Source organism: Epinephelus fuscoguttatus, linkage group LG4, assembly GCF_011397635.1.
Source record: "Epinephelus fuscoguttatus linkage group LG4, E.fuscoguttatus.final_Chr_v1".
Lineage (NCBI taxonomy): Eukaryota > Metazoa > Chordata > Actinopteri > Perciformes > Serranidae > Epinephelus > Epinephelus fuscoguttatus.
The window spans coordinates 38,431,154-38,445,728 of NC_064755.1; the positions used below are offsets into that span (position 1 = coordinate 38,431,154).

The following is a 14,575-nucleotide window of genomic DNA, read 5'->3' on the forward strand; positions in this document are numbered from 1 at the left end:
TTACAAAGCTGCTTCTGCATCCCTTAATATCCACCTGTGACAGCCTGTATGGAGGCAGAGCTCTGCAGGCCGACAGCCTCCGTTACCACGGTGACGTTGTACAGAGTTCCTGGCTGCAGGCTGTCCAGCTCAGCGGAGGTCACTGAGTTTGGCAGAGTGACGTTCTTCAACAGAACGGCTTCCTGATCTGTCAGCAGAACCCTGAACTGCTCAGCTCTGCCCGGACCGACCTGCCAGGAGACACTGAGGCTGTCTGAGGACGAGGACGCCACCTGGAGGCTGCGGACAGGGGACGGAGCTGCAGGACAGAGACAGGAATACAGTTTATGATGAGTCATAGAGGGATGTGTCTGTGTGTCTGCAGATGTTCGAACACAGCAACAACTGTTCATGTGATTAAAATAGAAGATAATAAAACTGATCTACATGCAGAGGAGAGATATGTTTTTTAATTTAAAATGTAGATTGACACAATCATAAACATTAAAAAAAACACAATCTGAAGAGTAACAGTGTTGATGTTATGTATTGTGTTGCATGACGTTGAGTAATGGCCAGAAAACATTAATATGTCACAGTGAAGCCGACCTTTGACCTATTGGATATGAAATGTCATCACTTTGTTATTTGATTTGTGCCAAATTTGAGAAAACTCTCTCAAGACCTCCTCAGATATCACATTCACAAGAATGAGACAATTGCAAGATCACACTGACCTTTGACCTTTGAGCACCAATATCTAATCAGTTCACTGCTGAGTCACAGTGGATGTCGGTGCCAAATCTTTAGAAATTCCCTCAAGGTGTTCTTGAGATGTCGCATTTACAAAAACGGGACATACAGACCGACGGACAACCGAAGCAACATTAATGCCTCCAGGCGCAGCTATCACCAAGGTGGAGGCACTATGAATGACAGTGTTCAGGTGTGAGAGGAGCATGATGGGTACTGTGGTGAGGACTGTGTCTCACCTGTAGCTGCTGTCCTCTGAACAGGTGGAGCACTCTTGTTCCCGGCCGTAGCCACCACGCTGACGGTGTACAGAGTCCCAGGGACCAGGGAGATGAAACCAGACTGGGGAGCTGCAGAATCCATGATTCTGGTCCTGCGGGTGGATCTGGAGCTGGAGTCCATCAGAGTCACATCATACCAGTCCACATGACCGGCAGAACGAGACCAGGACACCCGCAAACCTGGAGCACCTCCGTGAACCACAGACTGGCTTCTATACTCAGGCTGAAGCTTGTCCAGCTGGACGTCCAACCACGCTGGACCGACCGGCTCTGAGCCAGGACACAGGACAGAAGACAGGGTCAGAAGACAGGGTCAGAAGACAGAGGACAGAAGACAGGGTCAGAGGACAGGGTCAGAGGACAGAGGTCATGGATCCATCTCTATAATATATTTAACAAACCAACAGAGAGATCTTATACACATCTAAGATCATCATAAAGTCTGAGTGACAGGTGTAAAAACACAAGTTTTTCTGATTCAGTAGGCTAATTGTCAAAAAACAAAAAGAAATAAAACAAAAAACAAAAACAAGAAAAAGAGGCATCCTGGGATTTTTCCGAAACACTTTTACTGGACCTGGATGTTAAAGGTCATGAGGTGAACGAGAACTCATGAGGAAAAGACATTGATGCACTCAGATAATCACACTAAACGCACACACACACACACACACACACACACACACACACACACACACACACACACACACACAATCATTATATAATGATAATTAATAATCCAGAGCACAAACAGGTGACATGAACTCTTCTGTAAAATTTCACACTTCATTGAAGTTGTTGTCACACTGAAACTGAACTCCATTCTTGTGTGTGTGTGTGTGTGTGTGTGTGTGTGTGTGTGTATCCTGTGTTTGTCCCGCAGCTGAAGGCCAACAGCAGCAGAAGATGGCTGAAGGTCGATAAGATTGTTTTAAAGAATGAGACGTTTTCATCGAGCTGGACAGGAAACAGAAAAAAAACAGAGAGGGTGGGGCCGGATGAGGAGAACGACCCCCCCCAACGCTGAACTGTGACCTGTTCTTAATAATGCTTCCTCCCTGAGGAGACTTCACTGCTTCCTGTTGGCAGCTCAGTGACACCCTGAGGACAAAATGTCCGACTCTTAACGCCACAAATTCAAACGCCTCGAGAAACATTTTGTTCCATAGTGTGAAATCAGAGGCGGAGGAAGTGTTTAGATATTTACATCCTAAAAATACTCACCTACAAGTAAAAGTCCTGCATTAAAAAACCTTACTGATGTTAAAGTATCTAAGTATAGTCAGCAGATTAAAGTTAAAGTCAGCATGTTGCAGTAAACTGTTCCATACTGTCAGTGTTTTTTTTTTTGGATTAATATTACTGCTGCATTATTGTGTCATGTCATTTTCCTGATGTAGATGTTTAAGTGACGATGCATTTATAGATTGCAGTTATCATCTGATCTGACATCTGTCTGTGAAGAGGAGGAGGAGGTCTGTAAGATGAGATGAAGAGCACTGACTAGCTGAGGTCTCATTTACAAAACAGTGTGTAGGATCCATACAATAAATGTACGCACAGACAAAAGCTAAAAACGGTGTGAAATAGTCGACAGTTTCTACAATCACGCTTCCACCTCACCATCTGCATGGCAAATTTCACGTCTCCAAAATGTTCATAAGCATGGGTCAAAGTCTCTCACATCAAGTCTGTTTTTATAGATCACAACTTTTGCGTGGGAAGTGACATACGCCACTTTCAGGCCTCGTTTTGTGCGTACACAATGTTTATAAATAAGACCCCAGGTCAGGGTTTATACTGTAAAACTTAAAAATAAAAGCCCAGTCCCTTTTACTAGCCCGCTGTGGCGACACATCTTAATTAGAGGCCTGGTCTGGTTGCTAAGCAGTTCCTTTTTATAGAAGTTCTTCGGATGTATAGAGCCAAGTTGTTGCCTACCCACCTGAGCTAATGTTACTTAGCTGCTTAGATTGTACATACAAATATAACTGTTTAAACTTTTGTCAGTATGGAGATGCTACACATCGTTGGCTCGGTAAAGATTCTCCACAATTCAACTGTTCAGTTTGTTTTACCGGAACAATGAGCACCAGAGATTTACTGGCACTATGAAAACAAAGGTGACTCCTTTCCTCTGAGGCGACCATAAGTTAGTAAGTTATTTATATTCCTTTAGTCTGTAAGTTTCCACTGATGAAAAGAATCAAAAGGGTTTCTCATAAAGATTAATCCAAGTTGTGAGTATTGTTTTAACTGGATAAGGTGGTGTTGGGTCTGTATGACGGGTGCTGTAACTGTAACTGTAACTCCCTCTCTGATGCCTTGTCTGTCGGAGCAAGATTAAATGAATGAGTGAGACAGTTTGAGTCTGATCGTTTAAAATGATAAAGTCAGGAACCTGTTTTAATAAAGCCTAAGTCAGTGGTTCCCAACTGGTGGGTTGTGGTCCAAAAGTGGAACACTGGTCCATTCTGAATGGACCGCAATTGACTTGCAGACCTTTTCGTGAAGTGCTGTTTGCTGCTGTGTGAGTGACTAATGGACAGCTACTGGACAGAGACGGCAAAGTAGCTCAGTGACATGACCAAATGCAAGTATGACACCAAAAAAGCCTTTACCAGGAAAAAAAAATGGTAGAAACCTCAGGAAGAGCAACTGAGGAAGGATCCCTCTTCCAGAATGGACAGACGTGCAATAGATGTTGTACAGAACAGATCAACATAATAGATGTACAGTGATCCATGTGACAATATGATGCATTAAGAGAGACAGAGAGAGAAAGGGAGACGGAGACAACTAATGACTAAGGAGAAATCTGGACCCTCCAGCTCGATCCGTTGGGAACCGATGGCCTAAGTTTCAGTTCATGTTGAAAGAACAAAGTTTACAGAAGCAGAAACTTGATGTCTAATAATGAAAATATACATGTGAGCTCTGTCTGACCTGTGCGCACAGACACATCGCTCCTCTCGCCATCTGTCCTGGAGATGACCGTTAAACCATACAGAGTCCCAGGATCCAGTCCCGTGATGTGACAGGTGAAGCTGCTGCTGTTCTCTCCATCCGGGTCACAGTGAGCAGGCTGAGGCCGGGATGCGTTGTCAGTGGACAGGCTGAAGTCACAGGACAGGCCGGCGGTGATGAAGGTCACCACGACAGAATTAGAGGTCGAGCTGATGTCCGTGAAGTTTACAGAGCAGAGGGAGGCCTGAAACAGGAAGTGACATCATCACATCTGAGACTGGGTGATTGTAACTGACTCATTGCGTTAGTATTACTAAGTAGGGCTGCCCCCTAACAGTCGACCAAACCGTAGTCGACCAGGAAGGTCATTAGTCAGCAAGATTTCATTGGTTGCTTAGTCGCAGAAAAAACAAACAAACATGAAACTCTATTAGGAGCTGTGCCTTGTCAAAATAAATCTAAACCTATATGACTGGACCATTCAGGAATTTAATTTGAAAGGACAGACACAGGAAGTGTCCACGCTCAGCAGTCAGACAGGAGTCAGGTTAATTTCCAGGGCTGGTACCTGCGGTTATTCCACAGGCTAGTTAATAACATGTCGGGCAGGAAATCCAAAGTGTGGGATCATTTTGAGAAGGTGAAGGACGAACCCAAGGTGATATGTAAACTCATCTTCATTGGTCGACTACAAACATGACATATCATCTGAAACATGGAAGTAGCTACATGCCCATTAGCCCACAGCGTCATTAACAGGCGGCTCGCTCAGTGTGTGACGTGCACTTGTAGATAAAATATAGGCCTATATTAATGAAGGTTCATTAGTATGGTTTTGTATTTCTCTGTAATGTAGCACAGTGTTAACAATGTTACTGATACTATTCTTTCTCACACCTTCAACTCAAACCATTGTGTTGCCCCACCCAAAATATATAATCTAATAATTAAATTAATATCACAAACCTGCGGGCGACTAGTCGACTAATGGCCCTAAATGACGACTGTTGGTCAACTAAAAAAATTATAAGTCGGGACCAATTGAGGTTACTCTGGAGAATGCAAATTGGATGGTATTTGTCATTGTTTTGTATTGTTTCAGTAATAATAATAAACATATATTTGGATAAAGCGAGCATATTTGTCCGCTCCCATGTTGATAAGAAGGTAAATTAGAATGCATAAAAAAATTTGCAATTAATCGCGAGTCAACTATGGACAATCACGAGATTAATCATGATTAAATATTTTAATCGACAATCCTAAAATTAATATAAAAACATTAGAAAAATATGTGTTATTAAACAAAGAAAATCAATGAAATCAAAGTAATAGACAAACTCGGGGGGGCAGCATGATGATCATTAATCAATGACGTCACGTTAGCTCCTCTGCAGCACTCCAGTGATTACATCATCATGTGAACACGAACAATCGGAGCAGCATCTGAAATTTGTTTCCTTATTACATCATTTCATATTTAATGAGTTAAAGGTTGCATTAACATCTGCACAATAACTAGAATTATCATTATAATCATTGTGTTACAATTATGAGAGATTTAAGTGCATCTCAGCCAACATGATCTTCAGGTGTTTCGAGGAAACAGAGACAGAGTCTATAGACAGCAGGATTCATGTTACATGACATTATATTCTGCCTCTCAGGGCCCCCTGTGGCCCTTCAGGCCCCTGGTGCCCCACACATCAGCCTGTTCTGCTCTGACAGACTCCAAACACACAGATCTGGTGACTCACCCCGTTTACACTCCAAAATAAAAGTATCCAACACGTGGTGGCGCATGAGAACATCGTGGCCTCTGATTTAAATCCGTCCGGTCAGTTAATGAAACATGAAGACGTTTCATCCCCACAGGAGCTGACATACCGACAAGTTTCACTTAGAAAACTACGCCTCTGGACCAGACTCCAACCACATCTACACCCTCATCCTCACAGCCTCCAGCTTCTCCTCGACTGATGGGGTTTGGTTTTATTAACAAAAAGATCTGGAGTTTTTCTTGTTTATAAATCACGCATCGTCCTGCAGATTTTCCGCACATTCATCACACAGTGTGGACTCTTCTCTCTTCATCCATCAGTGAACTCTCAGAGGCAGCAGGCCAGTCCGGCTCCCTGCAGACCCGCACCCCGCCCTGCCTTCCTTCCTGCCCGCCTCGGACTTTCTCTGACAACCTTTAGCATCAAACTGAGCTCCATCAATCACAACGCAACTATTGTTATAGTTATCCAATCAGGAGGCGGCCTCAGATCCTGCGCCACAAAGAGGCTCCAATAATAGAAACATCTGGAGGAATAATCTCAGCAAAGATATTTAATGAACTTATATTTTATAGGAGAGGCAGCGTGAACTGACCTGATGCTGCTTTGTAGGATTTAACTCTTGGTTCCTGATGTACAGTCTTACACACACTCAGGGTGTAAAAACACATTGGTCCTGATTTAAATATCTGTACCTTTAAAATGAAACATTTAGCAAACAACTTCAAATGTAAAGCAACAGCAACACTCACAGGTGAAGAGGTGGTTGATCCTGAAGTCGTAGGTGCAGGTGTAGTTGGAGGAGGAGGAGCAGCTGTGGTTGTTCTGGCTCTTGTTGTAGCAACAGATGTCGTACTGGTTGTGGTTGTGGGTTGAGTGGTCTTGATGGTTGTTGTCATGGCTGCACTTTCTGTTGTTGTAGGTGTGGTAGTGGGCGTGGTTGTCGTCGTAGGAGTGTTTGTTGGACTTGTAGGTGGGACTGTTGGAGTTGAGGTGGTGAGCCATCCAGGAGGCACTGCCCCGGCTGTTGGAGACGTCGTGGTGCTCGCTGAGAGTGTTGTATGAACCGTAGAGAGCGTTGGCAGTGTCGAGGTGACTGTGGACGGAGTCTGGGAAATGGTGGATGGAGGTGGAGGGGTGGATGGTGGCTGTGTCTCCACGATGGATGTAGAGGTCTTATCTGCTGTTGAAGGTATGCGAGCAGTTGTAGGAAGAGGTGTAGTTGTAGGAGGGGTTATTGTTGTAGGAGGAGGTGTGGTCATAGGAGGAGATGTAGTGTTGGTGGATGCAGGTGAAAGGTTGTTGTTAGTAGTTGTACGAGTTGTGTCAGAAACAGCAGATGAACCAACGTTAGCACCAGAGGTCACCTCGGAGGTGGTGGTGACCTCTGTGGTGACATCAGCAGTGACCTCAGAGGTGACGCCAGAAACTGTGGAGGACACCAGTGTCACAGCTGCAGTTTCAGACTCAGGATCATTTCTAATAGAGGAGGAGGGCATGGTGGAGGAGGAGGAGGAGGAGGAGGAGGAAGAAGAAGACATAGTGGAGGAGAAGGAGGAGGAGGAGGAAGAAGAAGACATGGTGGAGGAGGAGGAGGATGAGGAGGAGGAGGAGGAGGAGGAGGAGGAAGAAGAAGACATGGTGGAGGAGGAGGAGGAGGAGGAGGAGGAGGAGGAAGAAGAAGAAGACATGGTGGAGGAGGAGGAGGAGGAGGAGGAGGAGGAAGAAGAAGAGGACATGGTGGAGGAGGAGGACGTGGTGGAGGAGGAGGAAGGGAAAGACACCAGAGTCACAACTGCAGTTTTTGACCCAGGACCATTATCAATAGAGGAGGAGGAGGAGGAGGAGGAGGAGGAGGAGGAGGAAGAAGAAGAAGACATGGTGGAGGAGGAGGAGGAGGAGGAGGAGGAGGAGGAAGAGGACATGGTGGAGGAGGAGGACGTGGTGGAGGAGGAGGATGTGGTGGAGGAGGAGGAAGGGGAAGACACCAGAGTCACAACTGCAGTTTTTGACCCAGGACCATTATCAATAGAGGAGGAGGAGGAGGAGGAGGAGGAAGGGGAAGACACCACAGTCACAACTGCAGTTTTTGACCCAGGACCATTTCCAATAGACAAGGAGGAGGAGGAGGAGGAGGAGGAGGAGGAGGAGGAAGGGGAAGACACCACAGTCACACCTGCAGTTTTTGACCCAGGACCATTTCCAATAGACAAGGAGGAGGAGGAGGAGGAGGAGGAGGAGGAGGAGGAAGGGGAAGACACCAGAGTCACAACTGCAGTTTTTGACCCAGGACCATTTCCAATAGACAAGGAGGAGGAGGAGGAGGAGGAGGAGGAAGGGGAAGACACCACAGTCACACCTGCAGTTTTTGACTCAGGATCTTTTCCGATAGAGGAGGAGGAGGAGGAGGTGGAGGACATGGTGGAAAAGGAAGAGGAGGAGGAGGCAGTGGAAACTTCTCGGTGTTCTGATATTGTCTCTGCTTCAGTCCTGAGCTGAATCACTGTATCTGGCGAGCTCTCTGATTCATGTGAGGATCGGTCTGTGGTGGACGCAGCTGGACTGGAGGAGACAACATGGCTGCCGTTTAGAGCTGACAGCTCCGTGACCGCAGTCGAAACGTCAGGACTGAAGTCTGTAGTGACCGACCTCCGGGTTCGAGGGTTGGTGATGTCGTTCTTGTGCGTTGAAGCTCTGTCGGTTATTGAACCGTGGGCTTGTGAGGCGGTGACTTGTCTGGTGGTGCGGTGGGTTTTTACCGTGTCTGATACTCGGTCATTAGTGAGGGTCACTGCAGGACCTGTGATGGTGTAGACGGTGCTGGAGTGTCCCAGGGGTTTATGTGTGGAGGAATAAAAGATGGTGGAGACAGAAGTAGTGTCTGAAAAACAAGAAGTAAAGATTGTGAGTGAAACAATTATAAAAACATAAACAAAAATATTTACAGAGCAAGTTAACTTCTCTTTAACCTCCTGCAGCCCTATGAGGACACTAAGGTTTGCGTCAGCTCTACGCAGACCCTACACTGTAGCCTACGCTGTTGTGAGCATTTATACTTGTGCAGTGTGTCTGTGTCACTCTACAGTCACACCTCCAAAACACTGGTTGGCGGTGGAGGTTTCTGTGAAGTGCTGTAAAGTTTAGCTGATTCAAAACACACATTAAACACACATTAAACATTGCTTCATAGAGACCTTTGCAAACACAAGTACACAAATCAACTTCACTATAACTTGCAGCATTCACAGACAAACACTTGTCTTTATCTGGACACATTTTCCCCACAAATATAACATGCTAATGTTTTTAGCACAAGTCTATGGCTTTTTACATTGTATAAATTAGCCTAGTGGCTAACGGACTTTTCTTCATCTCATATGAAGTCAGGGACAACAGCAACATTTAACAAAGGTAATGTTACAAAATTCGGCTCCATTCCAACGCATAAGGTTCACAGACAAAACAACTGTCTTATATTTAACATGCTTTCCAGACAAATACAACATGCTAACGTTATTAGCACAAGCCTATGGCATTTTACATTGTATAAATTAGCCTAGCGACGAGCAATGATTTCCTCTTCTCATATGAAGTCAGGATAAATCACACAAGACTTAAAATGCTATTTTGTGGAGGCTTTATTGTCTTCATTATTTATTGTTTCTTTTCTGTGAAACAAAAGTAAATAAAAGCTTTGTTTCCACTGAGGGAAATGGTTTCAGCTTACAAAAATTGACCGGTGGTCTGTGTTGCCGTGACATGTAGTTACATTTCTGGGGAGGTGCATGTCAGGCTACGGCATAGTACGGCTTAGGCTCTACGTCGACGCAGAGCCTAAGCTGTAGATGCAATGTCGATATGACACAGAAGTATAAATCCCACATTACACTTCATCTGCTCAACTTAGATCTGATGTCCGAAAAAAGAAACCCATGATGCAGACGTTTGCCTTTTTGAGGACACACATAGCAAATGGCATTGTTTTTATATTATTAATATTCTCTGTTTTTATCATTCATTTTTGAATACAGATATATTTCCAAGGTGGCAATCTGAGTCACTTGCAAATGCCTGCTCTCTCCAGGGGCCCCGGTGCAATCACACTGCCTGCACTGTCTATATTTAACCCCCTGGTCACCATCACTAAATTCTTGACTCAGAAATGAGACAGACTGCACACTGCTTCCTGACCAATCACAGTCTGCAGTCTCTCAGGAAGGGGTTGCCAGGGACCAACATCCACAAATACAAATAAACAATGTAAACAAATGATAGCATATGAAGTTGTGTGTTTGATGCTGGCTGTGTTCAGAAAAGCCTACAAGAAGAAAGAAAAACGATGGTGACCTTTTCTCTGTTCCACCCAGAGCTACTCGGCGGTACGTAGTACGAGCACTTCTTCTACTGTTTGGTGCACTGTGACTTTTTCTTTTCACCAGCTGCCAGTGCTCTTGGGCTCTCTGGGCCACTCATAATGTCCCTAAATTAACTGCATTACCTAGGGGGCTTGGGGCCACTATGTGATGCACCTCCTTGATTCACCGGTTAACCAACTACCTAATGTAATGTTAGCATCAGCAAAACTACCTGCAGCTTTCACCACCGCTAGTAATGGTTCACCCGCCACCAGTGAACCAATTTATGAAATGACTTCAGGTCCCATTATGGTTCACTACAGGGGATAAAACCATCAACTGTCTAATAACAGTTAGCAATATTTAAATTATTTTCCCACTGTTAATGTCTGTCGGCCTCAGACTGCGTGCACACTGGTAAGCTTCATTTTAAAATGACACACACAAGCATTTTAGATCCATTACGGAAATAATGTCCACGCCAAAAATCCCCCAACAACAAACAAACTGTAGCAGCATACAGTATGTGCAAATTTGCAAATTTCATTTCCTTCTTCTCTTTCTTCTTCTTCTGTTCTGTGCCCAGGATGGCTTTTGCTTTTCATTTTCTCTTACTCTAGCGCTCTCCAAATACACTCCATCATAACCATCAAAGCTCACACATGTTCTGACTGTGATGAATTTAGGAGTAATTTTTTTCAGAGTGATTCTCAACTGATGATTTCAGGACTAATAAAGTGCAGATGTAGATGAGAAAAGTATGCAGGTGTTCAGTATGTGAGTGCCACCAAGTTTCTTCTTTTTATTTGTCAGCCTTTTGGCTGAGACTCCGACAGGAAGTACAGAGCTGCTGACGTTCTTCCTGTTCTTCTCTGAGTGAACCAGCAGACAGCAGCAACAAACAATGTGAGGAGGGAAGTCTTGGACTCACACTCACTTCCTGTTTAACAGGTATCACACCAGGTAAACTTCAGGAACGCACTTCATTGTTTCACAGAACCTTGACAGGAAGTGATGTCACAACCTCAGCTCTCCAAACAAGATTTATTGAAAAATGGATTAAACTTAAACTTTAATGACTCTCTGTCATCTCAGCAGCAGTGGAAGAACTACTCAGATCTTTTACAGCAAGAGCGAGCCAGTCCCTGTCGACTTTCGTGTTAAAATGACAAACTCTACAGCAGAAACAAACAGTTTCAGTCTGGTCTCTGTAATTCATGACTTGTCATTCATGATTTTAAATTAGTGTGAAATAGCTCCGTGGAAGTACACAAATGGCAACGAACTTGCCAACACAAGACCCAGTGCCTCCTTGGACCAGAGTACTACCAAGAGCCCAGCTGAGAAGACCCCACTCTCACTTAAAGTGGACATTTCAACGGGGACAAAGTCAGAGATTAAAAGCGACCTCACTTAAGATTTCAACTCTCAAGAATGAGTTGACAGTTACACATAATTAGAGGTAAGGATGTTGAGTGACTCGCTGTCTACAAGACATCACTACAGTTTACAACCTCTTTTACACTGCCTTTTCAAGGCGGGAATATCACACCATTATTCCGCCTCACCATTCTGTGTAAAAGGTACAGTCGCAGGATGGGAGGACAGAGTTGTGCACTTTCAAGCCAAGTAGAGGTAGTGACAGTGCCAAATTAACGCCTGTGTAAAATGGACGGCTAGCAGGATGGGGCCATGGACGGGACCGGTCTGAAGTGTTGATGACGGATAATGTGTGCAGCAAACTGCCAGGTGATTTACAAAACAGCTGGCCAACACATTCTCACTTTGACCTCGTAACATTTCGATGTTTGGTCATAGACCTCCCACGTCTACATACGATGTACAAGGTACCCTGGATGCATTGGTTGCTGAAGTCCTGGGACACCAGCTCAAGTTCTGCCTGTTACATGCATTGTCTCAGGAAATTTAACATTTACATACAGTCTCTTTCAAAATAAAAGCACTACATCAGTACAACACTGCGAATTGAAGTATTTTTTTTCCTCCAACAACTAACACATGTGGTTAGTTTTAGGAAAAAAGAACAGGGTCTGGCTTTTTAATCTTACAGGATGAGAACACCACTCTCCTGGGTGAAAGTTGGTGTTTGTTGGACCCATCCTCCACTCCTCCCACCCGCCCGACTCGGACTGTCACTGCCTTAACTTTCCTTCATGTCACTGTGCATATCCCCCCTGACACCGCCAAGCACTATCAAACTACAACAGCGACCGCTGTGTATCGTGTCGATGTTAAAGGACGGCTTTTTTCGTCAGTATCTGATGCTGCAAGTCACCACCCAAGCGTTAGATTTCGACAACTTCAGAGTGTGACTGTCTTGAGCTGGCAGCAGTTAGCAGCTAACTCAAAGAAGAAGATTAGAAACCAAAAATGTCAACAAACTGGGAAAACAACGAGGTCCAGGAGCTCCTTACCCTCAAAGCGGAGGACGAGATTAGCCGCCATATAACAGGGACAATAACTCATTTTTATTGACCTGTTTTGCCATTGTTATTGTTTAGAAAGCACTACTGCTGCCATTGTTTGGTTCTGCATAAAAAGTATGGCAGTCAAATGGATGCGTTAATTTCAATTAATTAATCACAAAAAAGTAACGTGTTAAGGAAATTAACGTTGATTAATCGCGTTCCGTGGCAGCTGAGATGATGCTGCTTGGCCACATGGATGAAACATTTAAAAAACGTCCAGATGGAACTGTTGATAGGAGCACTGTTCTCTGCAAATTCTGCAGTCAGGAATTTTCGTACCATCGGAGTACTTCAAGCCTGAAATATCACCTCAACGGCAAGCATTTAGCAGAACCTGTAGGTCCGAGCTAGCACAGCCTCTGATGCTAGCACTAGCAGTCAGCCTCGTCGAGCCACACTCGACCTACCTGTGACCGACTAACTAACTCTCTTACAAAATGGAATGCAGGCCAGTTTCAATGGTAGAGGACAGGGGGACAATTGTGTCCAAAATCAATGATCATTTGTGACATCACACTGGGTGTGGCTACAGGTGCAACACCTGTGACCTCACCCTGGTGTTGAGTTAAAGTTAAGGACAGGTGTGTCGTGGTTCCTCTCACCTGTTTGGGGACATAAAGACGTCATCAGCTCATTCCCTCCTGAGTCAACTTCATACTTCCTCCACTTTGAAGCCTGCAGGTTTTCTCCAATCGTGACGCGTGATCCCATTTTCCTCAGGTACATGTGAGTGTCAGCCAATCCAAATGCTCTGGTGGTGTTGTAGCACCTCCACGCCGGCGCTGTGCTGCAGTCGCTCAGTTTAGCAAGGCGGGCATGGTGCGGCAGCTGGGAGCTGGGGTCGGCCCAGAGACACCGGGAGGACTGAGTGTGAAGCAGCCTGGCTCCGCTCAGCCACGCCCACTGCTGGCTGGGGTTAGTGGCATCACAGTGTCCCAGGAAGACGACGTGATTTCGGGTGAAGAGACACAACCTCTTTGGGGTCAGCACGATGAGGAAACCAGCTGAGGAGAGACGAGTTCATATCAGTTCATCAAAAGATCATTTCATAATAATAATAACAAAGTGTCAGTGTAACTACTTTAAGACGTGCAGACAGTTTTGCTTTAATGTTTCAGATGATACTTTCGGACTTTGGCCTCCACCTAAACACAGAAGAGGTGATTGGATTTTTGTTTGAGGAGCAGCTACTTGTTGTACATCTAATTTCTGCCGAAGAACTGGAAAAGTTCTTCAGCAGAAAGCAGTTGTACAACAAGTCACATCTGCTGGTGACGTCTTTGGATCATTCAGAGTGATCAGGATGATGGATGGATCATCTTTAGGAACGCACACTGACTTAATTCACCTCTATCATATCGGATGGCATCAAAAGTTTCTGTCTAGATGTATAGGTTCCCTATTCGACTATGGATTCATCACCCTCATTAAATCAAACCATCTCTACAGGGTCTAATCGCCGAAGACTTTCCACATTCTTATTCATACGTTCACATGTTAATAAATATTCTTTTACCATAAAAACAAGTCTCTACTGATTGAAATAGCAAAAACCTCTCTATACTGATGTCACTTTTAGCTCAGTCATACCTACATGTAAGTTAAGTCACGGCTGATGGTGAATTTTTGGATAGTATTTACAATATTTCTACATTTTCCGTTGTAAGATTATTGTTTAAAGCTCATGCCACTGACATTTCACTGACTCACAGTCCGAAACACTTCTGGTCCCATTTCATCTCATATGATATGAAGTACTTCATTCGTGGTTCTGGTGATTCATTTTTTTCCATAACCACATATCCCACTGGGGGTCGTGGGGTGCTGGAGCCTATCCCAGCTGACATTAGGCGAGAGGCAGGGTACACCCTGGACAGGTCGCCAGACTATCACAGGGTTAGGTTCTTAGTCACTCATAATTAACACCCCCGCCTCGTTCACATGAAGGTGCTTGTGGCTGGATAGGAAAA

General features: G+C 44.7%; 1 protein-coding gene across 5 annotated transcripts in view; it reads right to left on the reverse strand.

The window, feature by feature from the left end:
- LOC125887258 (receptor-type tyrosine-protein phosphatase beta-like) overlaps positions 1 to 14,575 on the reverse strand; it is a 41,747-nt gene that overhangs the window by 23,927 nt on the left and 3,245 nt on the right. Inside the window, exons 2-8 of one of the 5 annotated variants that reach the window (XM_049573941.1) lie at positions 13,208 to 13,609; positions 8,073 to 8,642; positions 7,938 to 7,973; positions 6,514 to 7,760; positions 3,960 to 4,224; positions 972 to 1,283; positions 35 to 298 (exon numbers count right to left, since the gene is read on the reverse strand). In XM_049573941.1, coding sequence (XP_049429898.1) covers positions 35 to 298; positions 972 to 1,283; positions 3,960 to 4,224; positions 6,514 to 7,760; positions 7,938 to 7,973; positions 8,073 to 8,642; positions 13,208 to 13,609 — 3,096 coding nt within the window. Of the gene's footprint in view, positions 1 to 34; positions 299 to 971; positions 1,284 to 3,959; positions 4,225 to 5,737; positions 6,093 to 6,513; positions 8,643 to 13,207; positions 13,610 to 14,575 lie in introns of those variants that run through there. The other 4 variants (XM_049573942.1, XM_049573940.1, XM_049573939.1 and 1 more) reach the window with 4 other exon arrangements.